At 43.8% G+C, this 21658-nt stretch overlaps 1 protein-coding gene across 10 annotated transcripts in view; it reads left to right on the top strand.

Annotated features, from left to right (window-relative positions):
• Positions 1 to 21658, top strand: part of Apbb2 (amyloid beta precursor protein binding family B member 2) — a 326097-nt gene that overhangs the window by 156169 nt on the left and 148270 nt on the right. For 9 of the 10 annotated variants that reach the window (XM_021162015.3, XM_029477235.2, XM_085836739.1 and 6 more), the window contains 2 exons: positions 8919 to 8987; positions 19626 to 20441. In XM_021162015.3, the coding sequence (XP_021017674.1) occupies positions 8969 to 8987; positions 19626 to 20441 (835 nt within the window). In that variant the 5' untranslated portion in view covers positions 8919 to 8968. Of the gene's footprint in view, positions 1 to 8918; positions 9028 to 19625; positions 20442 to 21658 lie in introns of all 10 variants that reach the window. The other variant, XM_085836740.1, reaches the window with a different exon arrangement.

Raw genomic sequence — 21658 nt, 5'->3', positions numbered from 1 at the left:
AGGTAGTCATCTTTGCAGCATGCCCTGACATGACCTCTCTTTGGTCTGCCTAGGCTAACATCATATGACCTTGACCAAGAGATCTCAGCCATCTTATTAGAATCTCTAACACGTTTCTGGCCGGCCAGCCTGTACGTGTTCTCATGACAGTAGCAGAGACCCTGGGGATTGGAAATGGGCCTGCTCTCTGTCATGAGGACCTTTGTCCTTCTGTTTGGTAACATCCAGTTAACCGAACAAAGGCGCAGAGCTGAGGGCAGAGCCAGTCGAGAGAGGCTGCACGGTGAGGAGAGAGGGTGAGGGTACAGGCACCTGGTGATGGGTGTGTCGGTGCAGTCAGTTGGCCATGAACCCGGCAGTGCATTTAGAAGTGGTACTTGCTTGAAGCATAAAGCATTGCTGTTATTTGTAAGCCACAGTTACAGTGCTTTTGAGATATGAAAAGTAAGGATCAGGTACTCGAATGAAGGAAGCATAATTCTTTCACTTTCTCTTAAGATTTTTGGTGCATTTACAAAAGTAACCCTTACGTGGAAAAGAAGCCTATATGTAATGGTCTCTATTGAGTATTTCTTTTCTGGTTTTTGTTTTCCCCAGAGAGACATCTCAGACAGAGCACCCTTCTCCCGGGCTGTGTGTAACATTCTCTGACGCTATTCTTAGGATTGGTTTTGGAATCTTTCTTGCAGAAGGCTGAATGAGGAAGATACAGACTAGATTCTATATTATTGGGTTGTGTGTAAGGCAAGAAAATCAAGATGTCGGATTGGTCCCTATAGGGAGCCTTAGGAGAGCTGCAGATTTTACTGTTTTTACCTTAGTAAGTGATCAATTTAGACTCTCCCCAAAACAGTGCGTTACAGCAAATATAGTGTACTTAGGTATGTAGATGGCAAAAGTGTATCAGTGATTATAATTAATGTTCCACAGAATGTAAAATTCAAGTCACTTCCTATAGAGCACAGCGTTGGAGGTGAATTCAGTGTGTGCACTTTGACTCTTTCCCCTATAGAAATAAAGTAAGTTGGGATGGAATTCCGCTTGTATATGTGCTTATTAAATTCTTTTCATTATGTGCACATCAAAAAAAGTAAACACACACTAGTCGCCTAATTAACATTGTGTATTGTCCTGAACATGTAGGTTAAAGTTGAGTTTTGCTCATTTTCTGACTTTAAAAGCCACCTCCAGAGTCAGATACAATTTCATGTACTTCCTCTCGATTGTATTGTTTTGTTTTCCCCCGAGCTGTAAGGAAAAGGACCTCAGGTTTTGCTTTCCGGCAGCTGTTTCCACTTGCCTGTATTTGAAGATGTTAGATATCAACTCCAAAAGAACTTGACAATGTGTCAAGAGTTATCTGGCAGCATTAACTACTTCAGGCGGAGCCAAGTTCGTGCACAAAGTCCTGAGGCGTGTGGCACTGTGGCCAGGAGCCTGTGTCAGGGGTGAACAGGTCCAAGGCACGATAATGGCCCAGGACCTCCTTTGGTGGGACGTCTGCCAGGCTATTTAACCGTGTCTGCTTCTCAGTCTGTAGTAGTGACATCGTCGCAGGACCTCTCGTGCCAGGCTGTTAGAAGTGAGACATGGGATCGCCCTTGTCAGAGGGACTGACAGATGTAAGGGTGCTGTCAGTGGCACACGAGTGCTTTTATCTGGTCATTTGATGTAGCTGCTCTCCATTTTATAGACCTTGAAATGGAGATGGAGCTCTTAGGAGAAAATATTGAAAATCCTGAAGATTGACTCATTGTGTGTTTGTAGATGTATAGAACAGTATTATCCGTAGAAAGGTTTAATCCTGGCATCCAGTGTCTAAAAGCATTCCTCACCTAACATAAGCTTGCAGGTTTTCAAGTTCAGTTGTAGATTGATACAGTTTTTTTTTTTTTGACAGACCATCTCTTCTTACTTGACAGCATAAGATGGTGATTATTTCAATAACGTCAGAAGAAATTTTTCATTAAAAATTGAACTCATTTTATTATTTGTGAACATTGTCACAAAAAATTAGGACAGGGCAGGGAAGGAAGGAAGGCCTGGACCCATCAAGGCTTATAGGGTGCTTATGTTGGGTGTACAGAGTTTTCCAGAACACTTGGATTTTCTTCAGAAAGTTTGCAGCCCAGATGAGAAAACAGATCATGTAGGATTAAGATGTTGGCAACATTAGTAGCAGTTGTCATTTATTAGTGCTTAAACTGTACAAGCCACGAAAGCAAGGAAGCAAGCAAGCAACACATGACTGCCCATTTGATCTTCAGAGAGACTGTCAGATTGAAGACATTTGGACCCCTGACAAATACCAGACACCACCATAAAGGACCCAAGTTATAAGTCAAAGCCAAGGAATGAGGTCTTGATTTTCAAAGTAGAGAATCTCCTTAGGGGGTAAAGAACGGGACTCATTGCTCAATTTTTGTTGCTATTTTGTGGTGGACTGGAAAGATCTGTGTGTCACAGTATCCAGGACTACAATGTACTCCGGAGCACATTCACAAGTGTCTTTATAGATACCCATGCCTAGAAATCCTGAGCGTAAGTTATTGCTTACCATCATAATATACACTAGGGATTCCAGAAGTCAAAGCTTCTAAATAAAATGTAATTGTCCTGACTATTTGGGGGGCTTTCCTCAGAATTGACTAGCATTTTGAAGCCAGTGTTAATGACTCTAGTGCCTAGCATCCTGTCTGAGTCGACAGAGAAGTATGCAGTCCTCAGTCTGATGGACAGGAGTGGTAAGAACAGGGATTCTGCACATAGCTGAGCCTCTGGTGGCTTTTCCTCAGGACCCTTGGTGCTCCTGTGCCTGACAGTTTGTCCTTTGAGATGAATCCCTACTTTATTTTTTTCCCTTTTTAAAAATTAGTTTTTGTGTGTTGGTAAGTTAAAATTTCCTTCAAGAAAGTAAAGGAATCGTTATAAAGTCTTATAAGGTCTTGGGCGGGGAGAGATGTGAGATCTGACAGGATTGTTCTGGGGACATGGCGACATGCTCTAGGAAAGCAGGTACTTGGGAATAGTAAAAGATTCGAGATTGTCCGTGGTCTAAAGAATGTAGTTTCTGAGGTTTGGGGGTAAGGGAGTGAGTGTGGCTCTGGGAAGAGATGGAGTGTTGGATAGAGGCCGGAGAGACGTAGAGTGTTCTTCAGCTGTGGCACCACAGTGCCAGAGTCGGCTAGCACAAAGAAAACGAGTTTAGCTCATACTTTTGAGTTCTCCATTCTTTTGAGAGCTGACTCACAGCTGCAGTTTTAATCTCGAATGGCCCCTGGTTCCTTGGTACCAAGCCCTTGGGGTGTTTGGAAGTGAGGGCTTAGTGGGAGATTTTATTCACTTTTGTGCTTTCAGAGGGGCTTGTAGTTCTCCAGTCTCTTCTGTCACCATCCTTGCCTCAAGGTGAGCAGTTTTACTCCACTACACATCAGTCCTGTTGTCCTGCCTTGCCATAGGTCCCAAAGCATGAGGGAAAACAGCTCTGAACTGAAAATGAGTCAAAACAGGCCTTTCTTGTTTATAAGTTAAATGTCTCAAGTGTTTTGTTACAGTGGCAGAAAACTAACAAAGTCACATTACAGTGGCTAGCAGTGGGGAGAGTGGTTGTGGGAATCACCAAGTGGTTGCATTTTTAACCAGAAGCAGAGAGATAACTGGTCAGGGGCCAGGCTCAGGCTTCTATAATTACCCTCTAGCTAGAAGTACCGAAAGGTTATAGGATAATGTCTTAGGGTAATGTTTCTGTTTTGGTGGTTAAACACTATAACCAAAAGCAACTTAAGAAATGAAGAGTTTATTTCCTCTTAAAAGTCCATCACCGAGGGATAGTAACTCAAGGCAAGAACTGAAGCAGAGGCCATGGAAGAATGCTACCTATTGGCTTGCTCTCATGGCTTGCTCAGCCTGCCTTCTTATACTCCAGGACTATTTGCCTAGGGTTGGCACCACCCACAGTGATCTGAGCTCCCACATCAATCATTGATTAATGATAATCAATGCGGTGGTCAGTTTCTCAGCGGAGAGTCCATCTTCCCAAATGACTCTAGCTTGTGTCAAATGGATACAAACAAAAACCTAACCAGAACAGAGAAATACTTTCAGCAATCTAAAGAACTTCCACTGGATTCCATTTCCCAAAGGATCCACTACCTACCAGCAGTTCCAGCCTGACGATCAAGGCTTGGATGGACACTTGGGGAACACAGTTTATATCTAAACCCTAGCAGTGTTTGAAGTGAGTGGACAGGAGAGACAACAGAGTGAGTTCAGAGGGGAAAGATCAGACCTGTTTGTCTGTATTTGGGGGAGGGGGAACAGGTAAAGAAGAATTCTGTCTTTTTTTTTAATTCAGTGTTTCATTTTTCTTTTGAGTCATTTAAAAGTATAAACTACTTATGTACTATGTAATGTATATAATAAGCATTAAGGTAATTGGGTCATCCATGCATTCATTAAGTCACTCACCAGTGTATGTTTGTGATAGTGCTTTATAATCTCTGTAGCCGACTCTCTTTATGGTCCTACTGGCTTTAACTTAGCCTTGGGTAATAGCATCAGCACCATCATGTCAGGACCATGGAGCTTCATTAATGATGCACTTGAAAATTCTTTGAGGGGAAAATGCTGTTGCTAAATTGTTTGTCTTCAGGGCCTTAATGCTTCATCTGAGAGTCACAACCCTCTGTGTGCATGCGTGTGTGTGTGTGTGTGTGTGTGTTCATGCATGGGAAGGTCAGAGAGCAACTTCAGTGTGGTTCATCAGGACCTGTCCCTGTGCTTTTAGAGACAGGCCCGGGGCTTTCTCATTAGGCTTGGCTGGCTACGCCCAGGGATCCTCCTGTCCCCGTACATTCCACTGTTGCCTGGTGGCTCTTTGCTTGGGTGCTGGAGACAGAAACCTAGGTTCTTATGCTGACAGAGCCATCTTCCCAGCCCTCACAACTATATTCTTAATGCAAAACTTGGAGTGGTTTGGCACTAATACCTAAATGACTCTGTGTGTGTGTGTGTGTGTGTGTGTGTGTGTGTGTGTGTGTGTAAAACCTCAGTATGATTTTAAGGAAAGCTAGGCACCTGCAGTGAGTGTTGGCAAAATCCATCACATTACTGCTGAGGTGGCATTTCTGCCGGTCTTTAATTGTAATATTTTGATTACCTGTTTTCTTCAAAAGAAATGTCACACAGCCCACATCGGTTGTTTGAAATCCCCAGTAGCACATTAAAATCAAGGTGAAGTTAAACAATTTCCTTTAGCTTAGGGTATTGTACACTCAACAGCTCTGGACTCAGCTGCAAAACCCTGATTGGCAGTACCCCGTGTGTGTTCAGACTTCATAAAGTATATTTGAAAAATTAGACTCATCTATACATAAAGTCACAAACTTAATTAAACATTTCCCACTGAGGGTCAGATATCAACTATGAAATTATATCTAGATTTATTATAGCTTAATAAAATTAAAAATTCAGTTTTTAAGTTGCACTGGTCACGTTATGAGCTTTGAATAGCTGTGTTGCTGCCAGCAGCTGGCCTGTTGTGCACTACAGCTGAAGACTGTTCTTAAACTACACACATAAAGTAGTGTGTCTGCGTGCTGCTCTTGTAACTTCTCAAGATGCTGTCACCACAGTTGGTCTATGTTATCGAGGCCCTTCAGAAACCATGGTGTTCCGTCCGTTCATTCTCTGCCTTAGTCACTTTTCTATTGGCGTGAAGAAATGCCGTGACCAAGGCAGCTTGTAGAAGAAATAGTTTATTGAGGCATACAGTTCCAGAGGGTGAGTTTATGACCATCATGGTGGGGAGCATGGCAGGCGTGGTGCTGACCCTGAGAGCTTACATCTGATCCACAAGCATGAAGCAGAGAGGGAACACTAGAGAATTAACTGGAAAGGGGTGGGCTTTTGAAACCTCAAAAGTCTGTCACCATTAGCATACCTTCGCTGATGAGGACACACCTCCTAAGCCGTCCCTGACAGTTCCACCAGCTGGAGACCAAGTATTCAAATATGTAAACATATGGGTGTGCACCACCTGTGCATCACCAAGGAAAAATAGTTCATAATTTTATGTTTTAATTTCAAGGTCAGGGATGTCTTGCTCATAATGGGGTTGGATAAATGTTTTCTCTGCTAAATGTTGTTCCTGCCTCACAGTTCGTCTTTGCTCTCCTGGGTGTTACATTTGCTATCTCTTCTTTCCCTCGTTATGTCCCAGAGCTGGGTTCTTTGCCTCCAGAACACACATACCTCCTGGCTTAAGCACTTTCATGTTAATACCCCGTTTCCTATGAGCTGCATGTTCTGAAAGAAAAAGAAATACTTTTATTCACTAGAGGAACCCCTGATGTATGTATAATGCACAGCTCAGGCAAGTGTGCAGCGTGTAATGGGTAATATATAGTTGCCAGCCTAAGACAAGTAGGGACTGTACAATACATAGTAATATAAGAACAAGCATCGACTAAATAGTAATAATCATATATGGTTGCAGTGCAGGGTAAGCTCAGAATTTGTAATAGATACTGTGTAGCTAACAGCACTCACTAGAAGAATATCTGCTCTTTACCTGTATGAAAGATGTTGAGGTCAGAGGGATGGAAAGTATTTTATTTTAGGGGTCCTCTACAATAAAAGTGTGCAGGAAACACTTAGGCACCCGAGTCTCTCCTTGGCTTCCTGTATTGCTCTGTCTGTGTTCATTGTCCTGAAGTATCTATTGCCTCTTCTTTGTGCATGTCATGTAAGGCATGCTGCAGACAGAGATGGAATTGCAAAATGCTTTAAGGAGCCGATAGAAACTCAGAGCAGAGACGGTTGGGTGCAGAAGAGGTGTCTCCCTGTGTTTCAGGACAGCCAAACAAACCCACCCCTTCAATTATGAAGGGGTAATGAGCCTGCTCCACAGCATGTGGAGACATAATTAGGAATGCACGGTGGGCCAGCGGACCAGGTGTCAGGTCATTATCGAAATCGTAAAGTTGGAAGGCATGCCCACTAAAGGCTACTAGTTTGGAAAAGGGTAGATTAGAATGTGAGAGTCTTAGGAGGTAAGAGGTTTTTCCAATTTCCATGCACTTTAGAAACCCTCCAGCATGTAACATTTCATGGAACTGCTGCACACAGAAATGTGCACACCTGAGGACACAGCTCCCAGGGACACAACTTGATGGATTTCCACATCAGTCAAGAAGTGCATCTTCATCTTGGCCAGCATCCCTGGGGCTACTTCTTCCTCTCCTGACCCCTGACCCCTTGTCCTGACACACACAAGTTTCTCTTCAAATTGTACTTTACATAATAGATGAAGTATTTGTGTATGTGTGTGTTTAGGCCAGTGGTCAGCCTTAACAATCTTTCCTTTAAAAACTGCATACTTTTGTTTTGTCAGGCAGGGTCCATTTGGAACTGGGGCTTGATAGTTCGGCTAGGGTGGCTGGCCAAGGTTCTTTTGTCTTTACCAGCACAGGCATTAAAGCATACCCCATAATGCCCAGCCTTTGTTTGTTTGTGGGTTTAGGGGCGCAAAGCAGTTTCTCATGCTTTTATGGCAAGTACTTCGCTTACCGAGCAGTCTCTTCAGCCCCTATTTAGGAAAACGGTCTATGAAAGTATGCACAAGCTGGAGGATCTGGATTGAGATTCCTAACACCTATGTTAACGCCAGACATGATTATGCATGTCTGTAACCCTAGCATTGGCAGCAGGCTGTTGAGGATGGGAAATAGACAGGGAGAGGCAACAGAGATGAAGGCCAGCCCCTGGAGCTCACTGGCCGGCCAGTCTAGTGAGTTGTTGAGCCCTCTGTGTGAGAGATGAGAACCTGTCTCACGAGGGAAAACAGAAAACAGCAGTGGAGGGCACTTAACGTCAGCTTCTGCCCCCACCCCAGCACCAGGTAATATGAAATAAATAAATAAATAATAAATTAGTGTTTTACTCAAGTTAGATCAGTCCATGGTGTGGTACATAATATTCATTCCTCAGTGATACACCTTAATGCATTTTCCTATCCGCTCACCCATATCCACTAAGATTTCCCTGTTGGCAGCACTTTGCCCTGTTGGGATGTACACCACCCAAGCACAGCATCATCAAACTGAGTTTTCATGGCCATTGAAAAAGGTGCCCTGTGAGATTACCCATGGAATCTTAGGCGTGGACTGGTCCAGCAGAGGGGTCCAGTCACCTAACAGTTCCTCAGATGTTTGTAAGCAGCCTGCCAAAAAGTTTGTCGACCTTTGATCCCACCAGGAAGATTGACATTTCTGATTTCCCGTGTCCTTGCCTCGCTTTATCGTCTCGCTCTTCTCAGTCCTCGAAGTCTCACGCAGCAGAGCCACTGTCGCTGACGTCGCCATTTATTGACTTCGGACAGATCTCTTTCTGTCTACTGCACGCTTGTGTTTGTCTCGCTTTTATCTCCATCTTTGGCTCACTTTTCTGCAAATTTGTTCATATGTTTCTTAACAACTTCAAGGAGCCCTTTCTATATAGAATAGCGATAATTTTTGTCAAATCTTTAAAATAATTTTTACCATAATTTTTACCCCCCTTTTGTTTTCAAACAAGTTTTAAATTTTATAAGGCACAATTCACTAGATTTTTTTTTTCTTCTCCTTAGGGACTTCTGCTTTGTGTGTCTGCTTGACAAGAAAATATACTGGAAGCTTGAGACAGGCAGATATGCCTGGGGTGGGCAGAGACCTTAATGTGGAAATGCAGTTATATAGCAATTGGAATTCAAATGAAAGGGAGTATGAACAGTTATACAGCAGACGTTTATACATAATCTACCTTTTTTTTTTTTTACTTTCAACTGTAATTGGAAGGCATTTTAGTCCTAAACCTATTTCCCTTTATGCTTTGTAATTTGATATTCTGATATCTGAAATGATTTTTTTTTTCTGTTTTAGATCTCAAATTATAACCGGTTTCCTGCACCATTGCTGACGTCCAACGATCCATGTCAGAAGTACTTCCAGGTCAGATGTGATTATTTTATACTTCAACACACAGAGACAGGTGCATGTCAAAGCTCGATAATGTGTGCGATCGATGGTTCTTTTAGTTGAACTCATGTTTTACTAAAATAGCACTTTAAAATTCTCATTGTTCTATATAATAGAAAAAGTATTTTAAAAAAATTAAAGGTCATTTGAGTTAACCACACGTGTGTTGTTATTTACTGTGGATGTCGTGTGAAATATTATTGTTGATTGTGGCAGGAAGTTTAAGCTCAATTTTCACCACCCGGCTTGTATGTTGACTTTCGCCCTGTGGGCAGAGGAGATGGTATTGCTGTTGAGTCTTTGTAAACTGCGTTTCCAACCATAGGGTTTATCAAGACTAGTTCTCCAAATGAGGAGTCTCCGTGAACCTAAATCTGATTACTTCCAGGCCTAACGAAGGCTGCATTGGTTTTAATGCATGTCCCTCTTTGTATCATGGCAAATGCTATTCTGCACACAGTGTGGGATGGGGTTTAATTCTTGACCTCACAGTGATATAAGGAATAAACAGTTGCAATGAATGACCTTTGCATTAAATTCTGGGACTAAGTGGCAAACGCCACACAGCTCCTGTTTCCCTGGACGGGTACCAGTCTGAGTTTCTAAACTCGTTAGACTTAACCATGGTGTCTAACTAATTCTAAAGTTAACCTTATCATTAAATAGTCTCAAACCTCTTCCTCTGTTACATAAAACTCCGCATTATGTTTCCACAAAGAGGTTCAAAAAAATAAAGTGAACACTGAGCTCCACGTTAGTATATAAAGGTCAAGAAATTTAATTTTTTTTAGATTCATTTATTTTTATTTTATGTGTATATGTTTGCTTACATGTATGATGTATGTATGTATGTATGTATACCACATGTGTACCTGTTGCCTGCAAAGTCAGAAGAGGGCATGGGGATCCCTGGAATTAGAATGAATTCCACTTTTACTAAGAAAAGCCGGTGGGGAAGTGTGCTAACACAGCCTGTGCAGGAGAGCCGGAAGGTTAGGGACGATTCTCAGAGGCCCCTAAGGATGCTGCCTTGGTGTGAAGAGGGAGCAGGTTTTAAATAAATATATATGTAAATACACATGACAAATACTTAAGTCATCTTAAAGCTGGGTGGTGATAGTGCTTGCCTTTAATCCCAGGCCTCAGAAGGCAGAGGCAGACAGATTTCTGTGAGTTTGAGGACAGCCTGGTCTACAGTGTGAGTTCCAGAGCATCCAAGGATATAGAGAGAAACCCTGTCTTGAAAAACCAAATACATAAACAAATAAACAAACAAATAAAAATAAAATAGATATTTTAGGTAGTCCTAATGGGATTGTTGACACTGTCCAGGGATGCAGAGAATGGAGGGTCAATGTGCACCCTCCTGGGGTTCTGCCACCTCACCCCCTGCTGCCTTGCATCTGTATGGTCTTGGAGGGTACTTGAGGTAAGGGCTCTGTGATACAGCCTATAGATTGTCACCCGTGATGGGGTGGGACTTCTCTGGGTTGCAGCTGTCTTAGAGTTACATAGGTTCCCTCCCCATGTGCCTGAAAATACATTTAAGAAACCCACTAGCTCGCTTAATCAATAATCAGTTTTAAGTACGGAGAATATTTCCTTTTAGGAATCTTTTGTGTCAATGAAATAAAATAGATCTAAATGGAAGGAGAGCAGTCATTCATCTCTAGAAATTTTCTCCTGTTTTTGTATTTCTTTATTTAGATACGTTTATCTTTCTGAAGTGTCTGAACTTGCTTTATTTGTTGATGGCTATATATGTGTCTTAGTCACTGTTTTATTCCTATGAAGAGACACCGTTACCACAGCAACTCTTACTTTTAAAAAGGCATTTAATTGGGACTGGCTTACAGTTTCACGGGTTTAGTCCATTATCCATTATTATGGCGGGGAGCATGGTAGCACACAGGCGGGCATGCTGCTGGAGAAGTAGCTGAGAGTTCAATATCCAGATCCACAGGCAGCAGGAAGAGAAAGAGAGAGCCACTGAACCTAGCTTGGGCTTTGAAACTACCAAGTTCTACCCCTCAGTGACACAGTTCCTCCAACAAGGCCACACCTCTTAAACCTTCTCAAGTAGTGCCACTCCCTGATGACTAAGATAGAATCAAAGATAGAATCCTGTGGATCCTTATTCAGGCCACCACAATAAGGTACAGAAACAGTTATCAACCTTAATTTTTAAAAGAAAGCTGATACTGTTGGGTGTTGATGTAGCAGGTACCAAAATTTACAAGAAAGTCAAGAGTCTTATTTCCATGGTGTAGCTTGTTCTCAGCTCCATACTCCAACCCCAGAAACTCACCATGGCAACTGGTGAGGGGTGATCTGTCTGGCATCCATCCGGGATGAAGTCTGCCTTCAATCCCACCTTCCAGCTCCAGGGAGCTGGGATCAAAGGCAAGCTTTTCAAAGCAAACCTTCTAGGTTTTGTATGGTCATCCGTCTAGAAAATTCCTCTTTGTTCTTGTAGGCTGAGCTCCGAAGTGTCCTCTGAGCAGGTCTCAGGGCACAACAAAGTAAAGTGATCTTCCTGCTTCACAGATTTCCCTGTTTGCTTTTTCTTAATGTTATTTCCGTTTCGAATTGGCTCGAGAGCCAGCGGATCGGTTGCTCAAGAAAGCGTGCACCATTCCTTTTCAGCACGTCTGCTTTCTCCAATCACATCACCTATCAGCATTCCCACGCTTGCGTATCCACTGTGTTCTTCAGGCGTAACCGTGGAAGTCTAGGGTTTCATTAAAAATAGATTCATCTCTAAAAGACACACAGGCTTTTCCAAAGCATGGACGTAGCCTTAAGACGGACAAAGAAAAATATCCTTGGGATCAGGATCACATCTGTATCATTTTCTAATTCTCACTGAGATGCACTTGTTCCGAATTGTATTTCCCAAGTAGCCACTTAGCACAACCGCACGGTGTGATATTTTTCTTCTTGGCCACTGGTGGCTTCCTGCCATCCCTCAATCTAATCCAGCTGTCCCTTCTCTAAACTTGTATATTCATCTCAAATACCATGTTTTGATAAGACCCTTTGCCCACTCCAGACACCAAGAGTCTGTGCAATAATTTCCTCTCTCACTGTCCAAATTATGTCGAGCTTTAAAAATCACACCATATTCATTTTCATAACTGACAAGTAGAAGTTATGCATGTTCACTGTGCCAGACATACTGTTTAAAATTATTACTTGTTGATAACTAACCTGTGCTAATTAAGGTCTCGGTTTCTTCCTCTGTTTCCCAAGTGTCTCTAATCTCTTACTGGGAAGAGAGGCCCCTTGATATTGCAAACTTTATATGCCCCCCCCCCAGTACAGGGGAATGCCAGAACCAAGAAGCGGTAGTGGGTGGGTAGGGGAGCAGGACAGGGGGGAGGGTACAGGGAACTTTGGGGATAGCATTTGAAATTTGAAATGTATATAAAGAAAATATCTAATAAAAAATGTGGGAAAAAAATGTGAAAAAAATTCCCTTGAATTGCTGAACAGAGCTAACCCTCGAGCAGTTTGGGTGCAAAGGGCACAGGAAACCCTCAGGTGGGTAAGGCAGAGGAGCTGAATCAGCCTTCAGGACCCAGGGAATCAGTCTGGGATGTCGCTTTCCCGTCTCTAGAGTAGCCATGGTACTAACTAACCCTGCCCTCTCCCTGAACCTGTGGCTCAGCTTGGCTTCTCGGAACTTTGGCCTCTGTCCACAGAGGACCTCTTACCACCCTGGCATAGTGAGGGTTTGGTTTTGTAGAGAATACCAGGAAACCGCTTTATTTTGCCTCTCCCTCCCTAAAAGGAAGAGCGGGGTGGGAAGCTTGAGTTCATTTCATTTCCTTCATACTTTGAGGTGTAGTTCAAAAGGCAACATTCCCTTGTGCTCTTAATTTCTCAGTGGGAATAAAATCTTGTGGCAGAGAAAAAAAATGAATTAAATGTGCGTGTTTTCTTCCAGTGTGGGGTACACGGTGCTCCTCTGCGTCTGTGTTTACCCCCACCCCATATCATAGGTGAGAGAAAGAGCAGTCTTTCTCTGTATGAAGAAAGGGGAGCTTGTTATCGTAGATGGAGACTAGAGGTCTTCAGAAAGAAAAGAATCATGGGCAGCCACTTCTCGCTGTGGGATCCAACCCAGGTCTTCATGCGTTAGATCCCTGGGTTAGAGGAAAGCTGGCATGGCTATACCTGCTGGGTCCCCTTATCATCGGGTGGAGGGAGCTGTCTTTATGGGATTAAAAAGGCTCTGGTTTACTTAGTCTTGATGGGCTTTATACAAAAGATATGTTTGTTTTAGCAGAAGCTATTGTGGTCACCAAAAAGTTCAAGACTTAAGCAAGATAACTAGATACATCAGCGTGCTGCTGGCCTGAGAAGCCCAGGGATATCAGACTCAGTCGATCGCAGGGATCTGGGCATTGTCTTCTGTCCCTCTTTTGGGTCTGCCTTCTTATTTGTTAAATCTAACACATTTAATCAGGGAGTGATAGGCAGGCAGGTTGCTTCCCTTCCTGGGGTGTGTGTGTGTGTGTGTGTGTGTGTGTGTGTGTGTGTGTGTGTGTGTGTTAGGAAGGAAGGGGCCTTCCCTTCTCCCCCTTCCCTGTTGTGTGAGACAGAAGTTCCGCTGTTGAGCCCAGACTGCCTTCTAACTGGTGGCTGTTCTCCTGCCTTAGCCTCCTGAGTGCTGGGATTATAGGTGTGCTCTGTCACACGGTTGCTTCCTTTCTTCTAACCGCTGCAGTTGAGTCTTACGATTAACTTTGTGTGGGTCCTTAAGCTAAACCTTAATTAGCCACCAGAATCGTGGAGATCTGTTGCTCTGACTGGTTGTGTACCCGCCCCCCCCCCCCCCCATACACAAATAAGAGATACAAGCTTACAACATTTGTGCTGGACCACTAATCCTAAGAGCCAGGAGGTGAACATTCCTCAGTCAGTTTTCTTCACTGTTACCTTAAGGCTGAAGCCGAGTAGTGGGGGAAAGGTTAAGTGGATGAGAGGGAGTGGGGTGCCAAGGAGGCTCTCCTCCCCAAGAAAGAGCAAGAGGGTATTAACAGGCGTGTGTCAAAGGTAACAGGTATTCCTCAGGGACCCAGGAGAATCTGACACTTGTTTTTGTCACTCTCTTAAGTCTGAACTGCTTGTATCTCTGAGATAGAAATTGATCCCCTTGAATTAATGTTGGGCCTTGGTAGTAGGTACTTTGTATTACTTTCGGTGGGTTGTGATAAAATACCTAAAACAGGGGAGGGAATGAAGGATTTCCTCTGGCTCTCAGTATGAGGGCCGAGATCCATCCCTGCAGGGGGCATAGCCCGCCCAGAAATGGAGAGAGACCTGAATGTTGATGTCCACTCCCATTCTCTCTGTTCAGTCCAGGGCCCCAGGCCCTGGAATGGTGACTGAATATGGCCACCATATTTATGCAGGTTTCCCTGCCTACACAACCTGGGAAAGTCTCTTACAGATCTGAACAGAGGTCTCTTAGCTGATTTTAGATTTTGTCAAACTGACTATAATATTATTTCTGTCAATTGCATTCTTAACTGACTGGACAGTATGATTAGAGAGCCATGGTGGGTATGCTAGCTAGTCACGGATCCCAACGGAATTCCCTCTCAGGGTGGAAGGCCCGTCCTTGTGGCCACTGGCATTGTGTGTTCATCCCTCACCAGCTGTGCATACCCAGTCTACTGTTGCTTTTCCTGAACTTGAAGAATCTGCTGACTAGTAGATGCTTGATAAATACTTAATGAGTGAGAAAATACATTCACGAGTATGCCAGACTTTATAAAAAGGAAATTCTGGTAATATGAAAAAAAAAATGGAGGAGAAGGAGGCAGAGCAGGGCATGATGGTAAATTCCTTGTCCCATCACTTAGGTAGAGGTGGGTGGCTCACAGTTTAAGGTTATCCTTGACTGCAGAACAAGTGCACGACCATTCTGGGCTCCCCGTGAGACCCTTTCTGAAAATATAAGAAATAAATACTAACATGGAGTTGATTAAAGTCACAAGCTATTGATTGTAGTCTGAGCATGGCTCCAGTGTTGAGAACGATAGGCTGAAGAGTCCTAAACATTGATAAGAGAAACCGAAAGAAGCCGAAATTATAGTTCAAGAGAGGACATGCCATCCTTTCTTTTTTTTTTTTCCTTTTTTTTGGTTTTTTGAGACAGGGTTTCTCTGTATAGACCTGGCTGTCCTGGAACTCACTTTGTAGACCAGGCTGGCCTCGAACTCAGAAATCCTCCTGCCTCTGCCTCCCAAGTGCTGGGATTAAAGGCTTGCGCCACCACTCCCGGCTCATCCTTTCATTTTTATAGAGAGAGAATATCCATTTTCTCCAAACGTACTAAAGTGGTATGATGCGCTTTCCTAGTCTACTTAATTCTCTTTCCTTCCTTTTTACTAAAGGTGCAGGTGCTAGTTGTGTTAAAGGCAAAGATTAGAGGAAGGCCCAGAGTTGGATGGCAGATGTCACAGAAACAATCAGAACATTCATGGATGTGCAGCAGAGTTTTGGCCAGGTCTTCGGGGCTCCTCCACTGGACATGGAGGTGCAAGGTTTAGTAGGCTGCCTTGTAAGAACCAGTCACGTTTGAGAGAGAAATACAGCAGCCAGCTCTGTCCCAAAGCATCTACCTGCAGCTCTCTTAGTCTCTGGAGTCATGACAGATTTCAGTAAGAATTTCCTTGAGCTAAGACTGGAGAAGCAAGACAGATTGACCTAGATACTAGATTGAAGGGCTTCATTTAACTCCTGCTCAGTTTCTGTGTGTGGGTAAAGCTGAGATAATGACCACTGATCCCCGTTTCCAGAAAAGAAATGAATCTTCTGTTAACTGAACAGTAGTAACAGGCTGCCTGGACTTTTATTTAGGATGGTAGGTGTTAAGACAGGCTGTAAGTAACCCAGGCTGTAAGGCAGGCTGTAAGTAATCTATATGTGACTCTCACCATATATGTCATGCTGCTCGCAAACTCGTGACAATCCTCCTGCCTCATCCCTTGAAGTGTTGGATTGTAGGCATGTCCTATCACAGTTGGCTGAAATGTTATTTCTTGAGATGTTAATGAAACACTTAGTGATTATTTACTACCTACCCTACAGACAGACATCTGTTGCTATATAGTGCCATGTTGGTTGCAGACGCCTCAGCCTAGTAGGACATAGAGCAGGATAAAGGTGAACATTTGAAACTGGGTGAGTAGAGAGATCAAAAGAAGCCGAGATTATAGTGCAAGAGAGGGCATGTCAGCATTTCATTTCTACTGACAGAGAACGTCAATTTTCCTCACTAAAGTGTACTAGAGATGTTTTCCTAAAGATGCAAGGAGTAGTGGCCAGGAGCCCTGGAGTCTGCCTGGAGTGGAGAGAGATCTTTACAAAGAGGCAGTGTCTACCATGACTCAGAAGAGTGGAGTTTGCTGACGGGGAAGGAGGCCAGGAACATGTTCAGTCAGAGCATTGCTCACTTCTGGCCTTGGCGTGTCAGGTGTGGACAGTCCATTCTTTCAGACCTTTGGCCTTCCGACTCCAGTGCTCCTGAGCCTTAGCTCTGCCTAAAAGCCATCCACAGAACATTTCACCCTCACAGTCCGGGCTCTGGCCTAAAGGCGTCCAAATTGCTGGGGTTCTTTTAGGAGGTAGAGAAATCTTCTTTGTCCCTTTGTTCCTTATACTTTCAATCCTGTGACCTTTTCTTCCTCCAGTTCTTTACCCTCTTGTGACTTTGTCCCACCCCGGATCCCAGAGGCCATTTCCCTCTGTGTGTATCTCCTTCTCCCCTCCTCTCTCATGTATGCACCTCGTTGGGGAAGGCCCACTGTGCCCATCTCTTCTCTTATCACCTGGACTGAACTTCTTAGCAAATGCTGTTCTATCTTGCCAGCCACCCCCATGACTTCTGCTCTTATATCCTCTAAACAGTGAGACACGACCAAGAGCCCCATTGCTTCTTTGACCCCACCTGTCTTCTAGCTGGTGTCTTTTCCCACATGATTCTTCATGACACGTCTTACAGGTCACTTTCTACCCACTCGTGTCCTTGCTCCAGGGCAGATAAGGTGGAAGTCAGCACATTGTTTAGGTCACTGGATTCAACTCAGTCTTGCCCCTAAATCCTGTGGCTGATGAGCACCTACCTCCTCATCCATATGGCCTGGTCAAGAGGGATGGGATGAGAACTGGAAGGCAGCCAGACTTTAAGTGACCTTTCTCAACCCTTCTGTCCTCTCTTCATTGTCTTTGCTTCTCTGTTGTAGCAACCTTTGGAATTTTCTGGATGTTGGCCTATAATGAAGCCCTTGTAGACCCAGCTTCTTATTCCCTTTCTTACCTACTCACTCTCCATGAATCTGCAGTAAGAATTACTTCTACCACCTAGAACTCAAAAACACAGAAATGGGGGGAGCGCAGGTGTATTGTTAGGTACTATGCTGGACCCCCTGCAGCTGGTCATCAGAATCCTCTATCAACCAGGCATATTGAACTCATTTTTCAGAGAAGTAATTTGTCCTAGACTCAGCGTGCAAGAAGCCTGGGTAGATCGTTATCGTTTGCACCACTAGCATTGGGGTCTGTGACCTTAACTTCATCACCTCTCATTTTGGAAACATCTTTCCCATAGCCCCATGCTTTCCAGAACTTTGGTAGCCTTAAGCTATTTCATAATCTGTCCTAGTTGGCGCACTAACTCTCAGAAGCAATCTTCCACCTCTAGGGCTTAGCCAGTGTGCTTAGTTCCAAAGCCAACCTTTCTGTTTTGCCAGTGAGTGGGTTGGGGTAGGCAGTCAGTTGGGGAACTGGGAGAGGAGGCATATTCTCAGACACACCTTCCAACTTCTGAATATTGACATTTCAGCAAGGAGTCCTTAAGCTGCCTGTCTTCTGTCTATAAACATTTTTGGCTATGAGTGAAAGTAGACTAGAGTGTTTTCCTAATAACATTATCAGGGTGCAGTACCTAACATTGTAAAACATCCTCATAGAAACTTCCACCGTGCCTTTTGAGAAACCACCTAGCTTCCACTTTCTTGAATTGTTCCTGTAAATACCCAAGAGAATAACAGTAACTCTCTATGCCATAGATAAGTCTTGAGAAAAACTTTGGGGGTGGTGGGTCCATAGTCTGTCATTTTTAGAGTGTAAAAATTAATTGACAGAATATTGTTTAAAAGGAAAAAGCACTGTAATTTTTATTGCTTTAAAAGAAGACACCAGAGCTCACGATTGGAATGCTGCCTATGTAGGCAGTGATCTTTATAAATACTAGCCTTCAAGGTGGGGATCAAAAGCCTGACCACTGGGCGTTACAGCCCTTGACTGTCTTGTGGGCCACGTGAGTACCTGTTACTAAGGAATGCCTGCAGTGAATGGGTACTAGAAGCTGTGACAGCTCTTTCTAAAATGGCCAAGCCTATGCATTCTGATGATACAAACATGCCTCTCAGCTCCCCACCACAGGGATATTCTTGCTCATTCCTCTGTGAGGATCCTTGTTTACCCAGGACGGGGTGAGGGGGTGGGGAAGTGTGTGTGGGGGGTGTGCAGCCAGAATACAATTTAAAGAATGAGAGAAGCTGTGCTTGGTCCCTCTGCTACTGCTGCGGAGATCACATGGGCCTGGATGGTCAAGAATCAGATAAGAAGGAAGCCATTGCACACAGACAGCAGCCTGAGAATCCTTTCTTTCTTTCTAGCAGGAGATTTAGGAAATAAATCTCTGATGGTACAAAGAATGTTTGAGATAAATGCAACTGTCAGTTCATTTCCTAGGCATTTTTTTTTTTTTTTGGCAAGGGCACATGATGACTGCCAACAGCCAAGCCTGTGTTTTATTTTAATTCAGTAGAATACATTCAAACTCCTTTGGGGCTCTAACTTGTTGCCTACAGCCTGGGGCTGCATCTCTAGTAATAGTTTTGTTTGTGTGTGAATGTGTGAATGTATATGTGTGCTTGTTTGTGTTCTTGAGAAATGAAGCCATTTATTCAAAGCTTTTTTTTTTTTTTTTAATTCTTCAAGTAGTAGCACTACGCCCAAATCAAAGACGTTCACAAAGACATGAGCACATTCTAATGGAAGTTTGGTTTTCCGGGTATTCAAAATACAATCTCAAACATAACTGGGGGAAGCCATCATTAAACAATGACCTTTTCGGCTAATTAAGAATCCTGAAACTCATAAGGAATATCAGAGCAATTTTGTTGTTGATAAGGGTGCTGACAAAAGGAAAGACAGGTTTAAACTAAAGATGTGAGGTTGCAGTTTGGAAAGAGAATAGTGTTCAAAGTTGTGGCGATTAAAGACTTCCTGACCAGATGAAAATGCTCAAACACAAATGTGGAAAATCAAGTTCTTGATGCTAAGTAAAATGTTGACCTTACAACTTCTTAACCTCTGGGTAAATTAGCTTTTAAGTTTCCACAATAAAGCCATTTTTTGCTTCTGTTTAACATATGAATTCATGAAGTGTGGGTCATTTCTATAGGGAGGTCTCATTGACAGAAGCATTTGTTCTTACAATCTTCTGTTAGCAGTGGTCACTTACTCTGTACGCTAAGGGTTTGGTCATGACCTGTGCCTTACAACCCATTTCCTTTCTGTTCCCTACAGCTGACTCAGGTGTTGGCACCTTGGCAGTGTTTATGGCCAGCAGCGGAACCACAGACATTGCAAACCGGAACAGCCCAGCCACACCACCGAATACCCTCAATCTCCGTTCCTCCCACAATGAACTATTAAATGCAGAGATCAAACACTCAGATGCCAAGAACAGCACACCCCCCAAATGCAGGAAAAAATATGCACTGACTAATATTCAGGCGGCTATGGGCCTCTCGGATCCAGCTGTACAGCCCCTGCTGGGAAACGGCTCTGCCAACATCAAGCTGGTTAAAAATGGGGAGAACCAGCTCCGCAAGGCTGCAGAACAGGGGCAGCAGGACCCCAACAAGAACCTCAGTCCTGCAGCCGTCATCAACCTAACCTCCGAGAAGCTGGAGGTTAAAGATCCCCACCCACAGGAGTCCTCAGGCTGTGAGATTTTGCCCTCCCAGCCCAGGAGAACTAAGAGCTTCCTCAATTACTATGCAGACCTGGAAACCTCGGCTAGAGAGCTAGGGCAGAACCTGGGCCCCTGCCAAGGGGTTGGAGAGGAGAAAGCCCAGCCTGGCCCAGGCCAGGCCCCAGTAGTCATTGGGAATGGTGACTTGCTGCCACAGAAACCAAACAAACCCCAGTCCAGCCCAGAGGATGGCCAAGTAGCCACAGTATCGTCCAGCCCAGAGACCAAGAAAGACCACCCTAAAACAGGAGCCAAAACCGACTGTGCCCTCCATCGGATCCAGAACCTGGCACCAAGTGACGAGGAATCCAGCTGGACGACGCTGTCCCAAGACAGTGCCTCCCCCAGCTCCCCAGATGAAACAGGTAACCCTGGGAACAGGACAACCCCACCTGGTACTTTTCCATTGGAGTTCTTAACCAGCAGTGGAGTAAATCTCTCCTGGCTGAAAATAGTTGTCTCCAGCTAGAGGAACACATGAGTGAAGTCAGGCAGTGTGTGGAAACTGTCATTAGGCTTCTTAAGCACCCCGTGGTGGGTTGGCTTCATTTTGGGTCATCTGTAAGTTGTTCTGGTACACATTTTTGCAGAAGAAGTATCTGTTGGTTGCAAGTATGGCAAATTGTCCTCTCTGATGTAGACACTTGACTGCTAGCACTTGGGAGAATTGGTTTGGGGTGTTGTGACTAGAAGCATCAAGTTTTGTTAACCGCACTTATAAAAGAAAAAAAAAAAAATAGTTGCCAAGGGCAGGCTATAATTTAACTAAAGGAACCAACTATTTTGAAATTCTTAGAACTTTCTCATGTTCAAACCTATGAAAACTTAAAAAGTTCAGAACATTAAAAGTCAGGTCTTTAAAGACATTATCTTTGACCTTTACCGGGGAATATTTTATTAGCCTGTTCAAGCAATATTTGAAGTGAAAAGTGATACTCTCAAATATATTTAAAAGTTCAGGACGTTAAGTCGTCTTGGTGATTCTGCTATCGGTACTTCTTTCTGTCTGTGTCTGTAGCTGTCAGGACTGGGTGACAGAATTGAGAAGAATCCTGAAACACAGTCCTTCTTCCACCTCATGTTCTCAGAGTTCCCACTCAACCAATCAGAACATTGTAAGCTCTAGGATCCTTTATGCTGAATGAATTCAGTGTAAATAACATCCACACATGTGGCCCAGCATCTGCACTGGCAGCTCACAGAGTCAGGTAGACCAGATGGCCCACCAGGGAGCGAAATGACATTTTCCTACAGACTAGGCAGAGAAAGCACAAGAAGTACATTTTAAAAAGAGGAGAGAGTTAATTGACTTTCTCAAAAGACGGAGGAAAAAGGCGTGGTTTGAAGTGTCTGTAAACCCTGTTTCTTTCGTCAGCCTGCTGGGACTGGCTCTGGCAGGAGGGGGACTGAGCAAATGACTTCATATTTTCATTGTCTGGCCCTGTACGTAGTCGGTGCCATAATCATGTTTAGTAATGTCATTGTGGCCACAGCGCTCTGTGACTTTTTACCCATTTAGAGAATTCCTGTCCTGTACCTGATGGGCATTGTCACCTGCTAGTGGCTGAATCTGTTCAAACTG

Source organism: Mus caroli, unplaced genomic scaffold, assembly GCF_978045245.1.
Source record: "Mus caroli unplaced genomic scaffold, Mus_caroli_1 scaffold_4, whole genome shotgun sequence".
NCBI lineage: Eukaryota > Metazoa > Chordata > Mammalia > Rodentia > Muridae > Mus > Mus caroli.
This window is presented reverse-complemented; position numbering and strand designations above follow the sequence as displayed.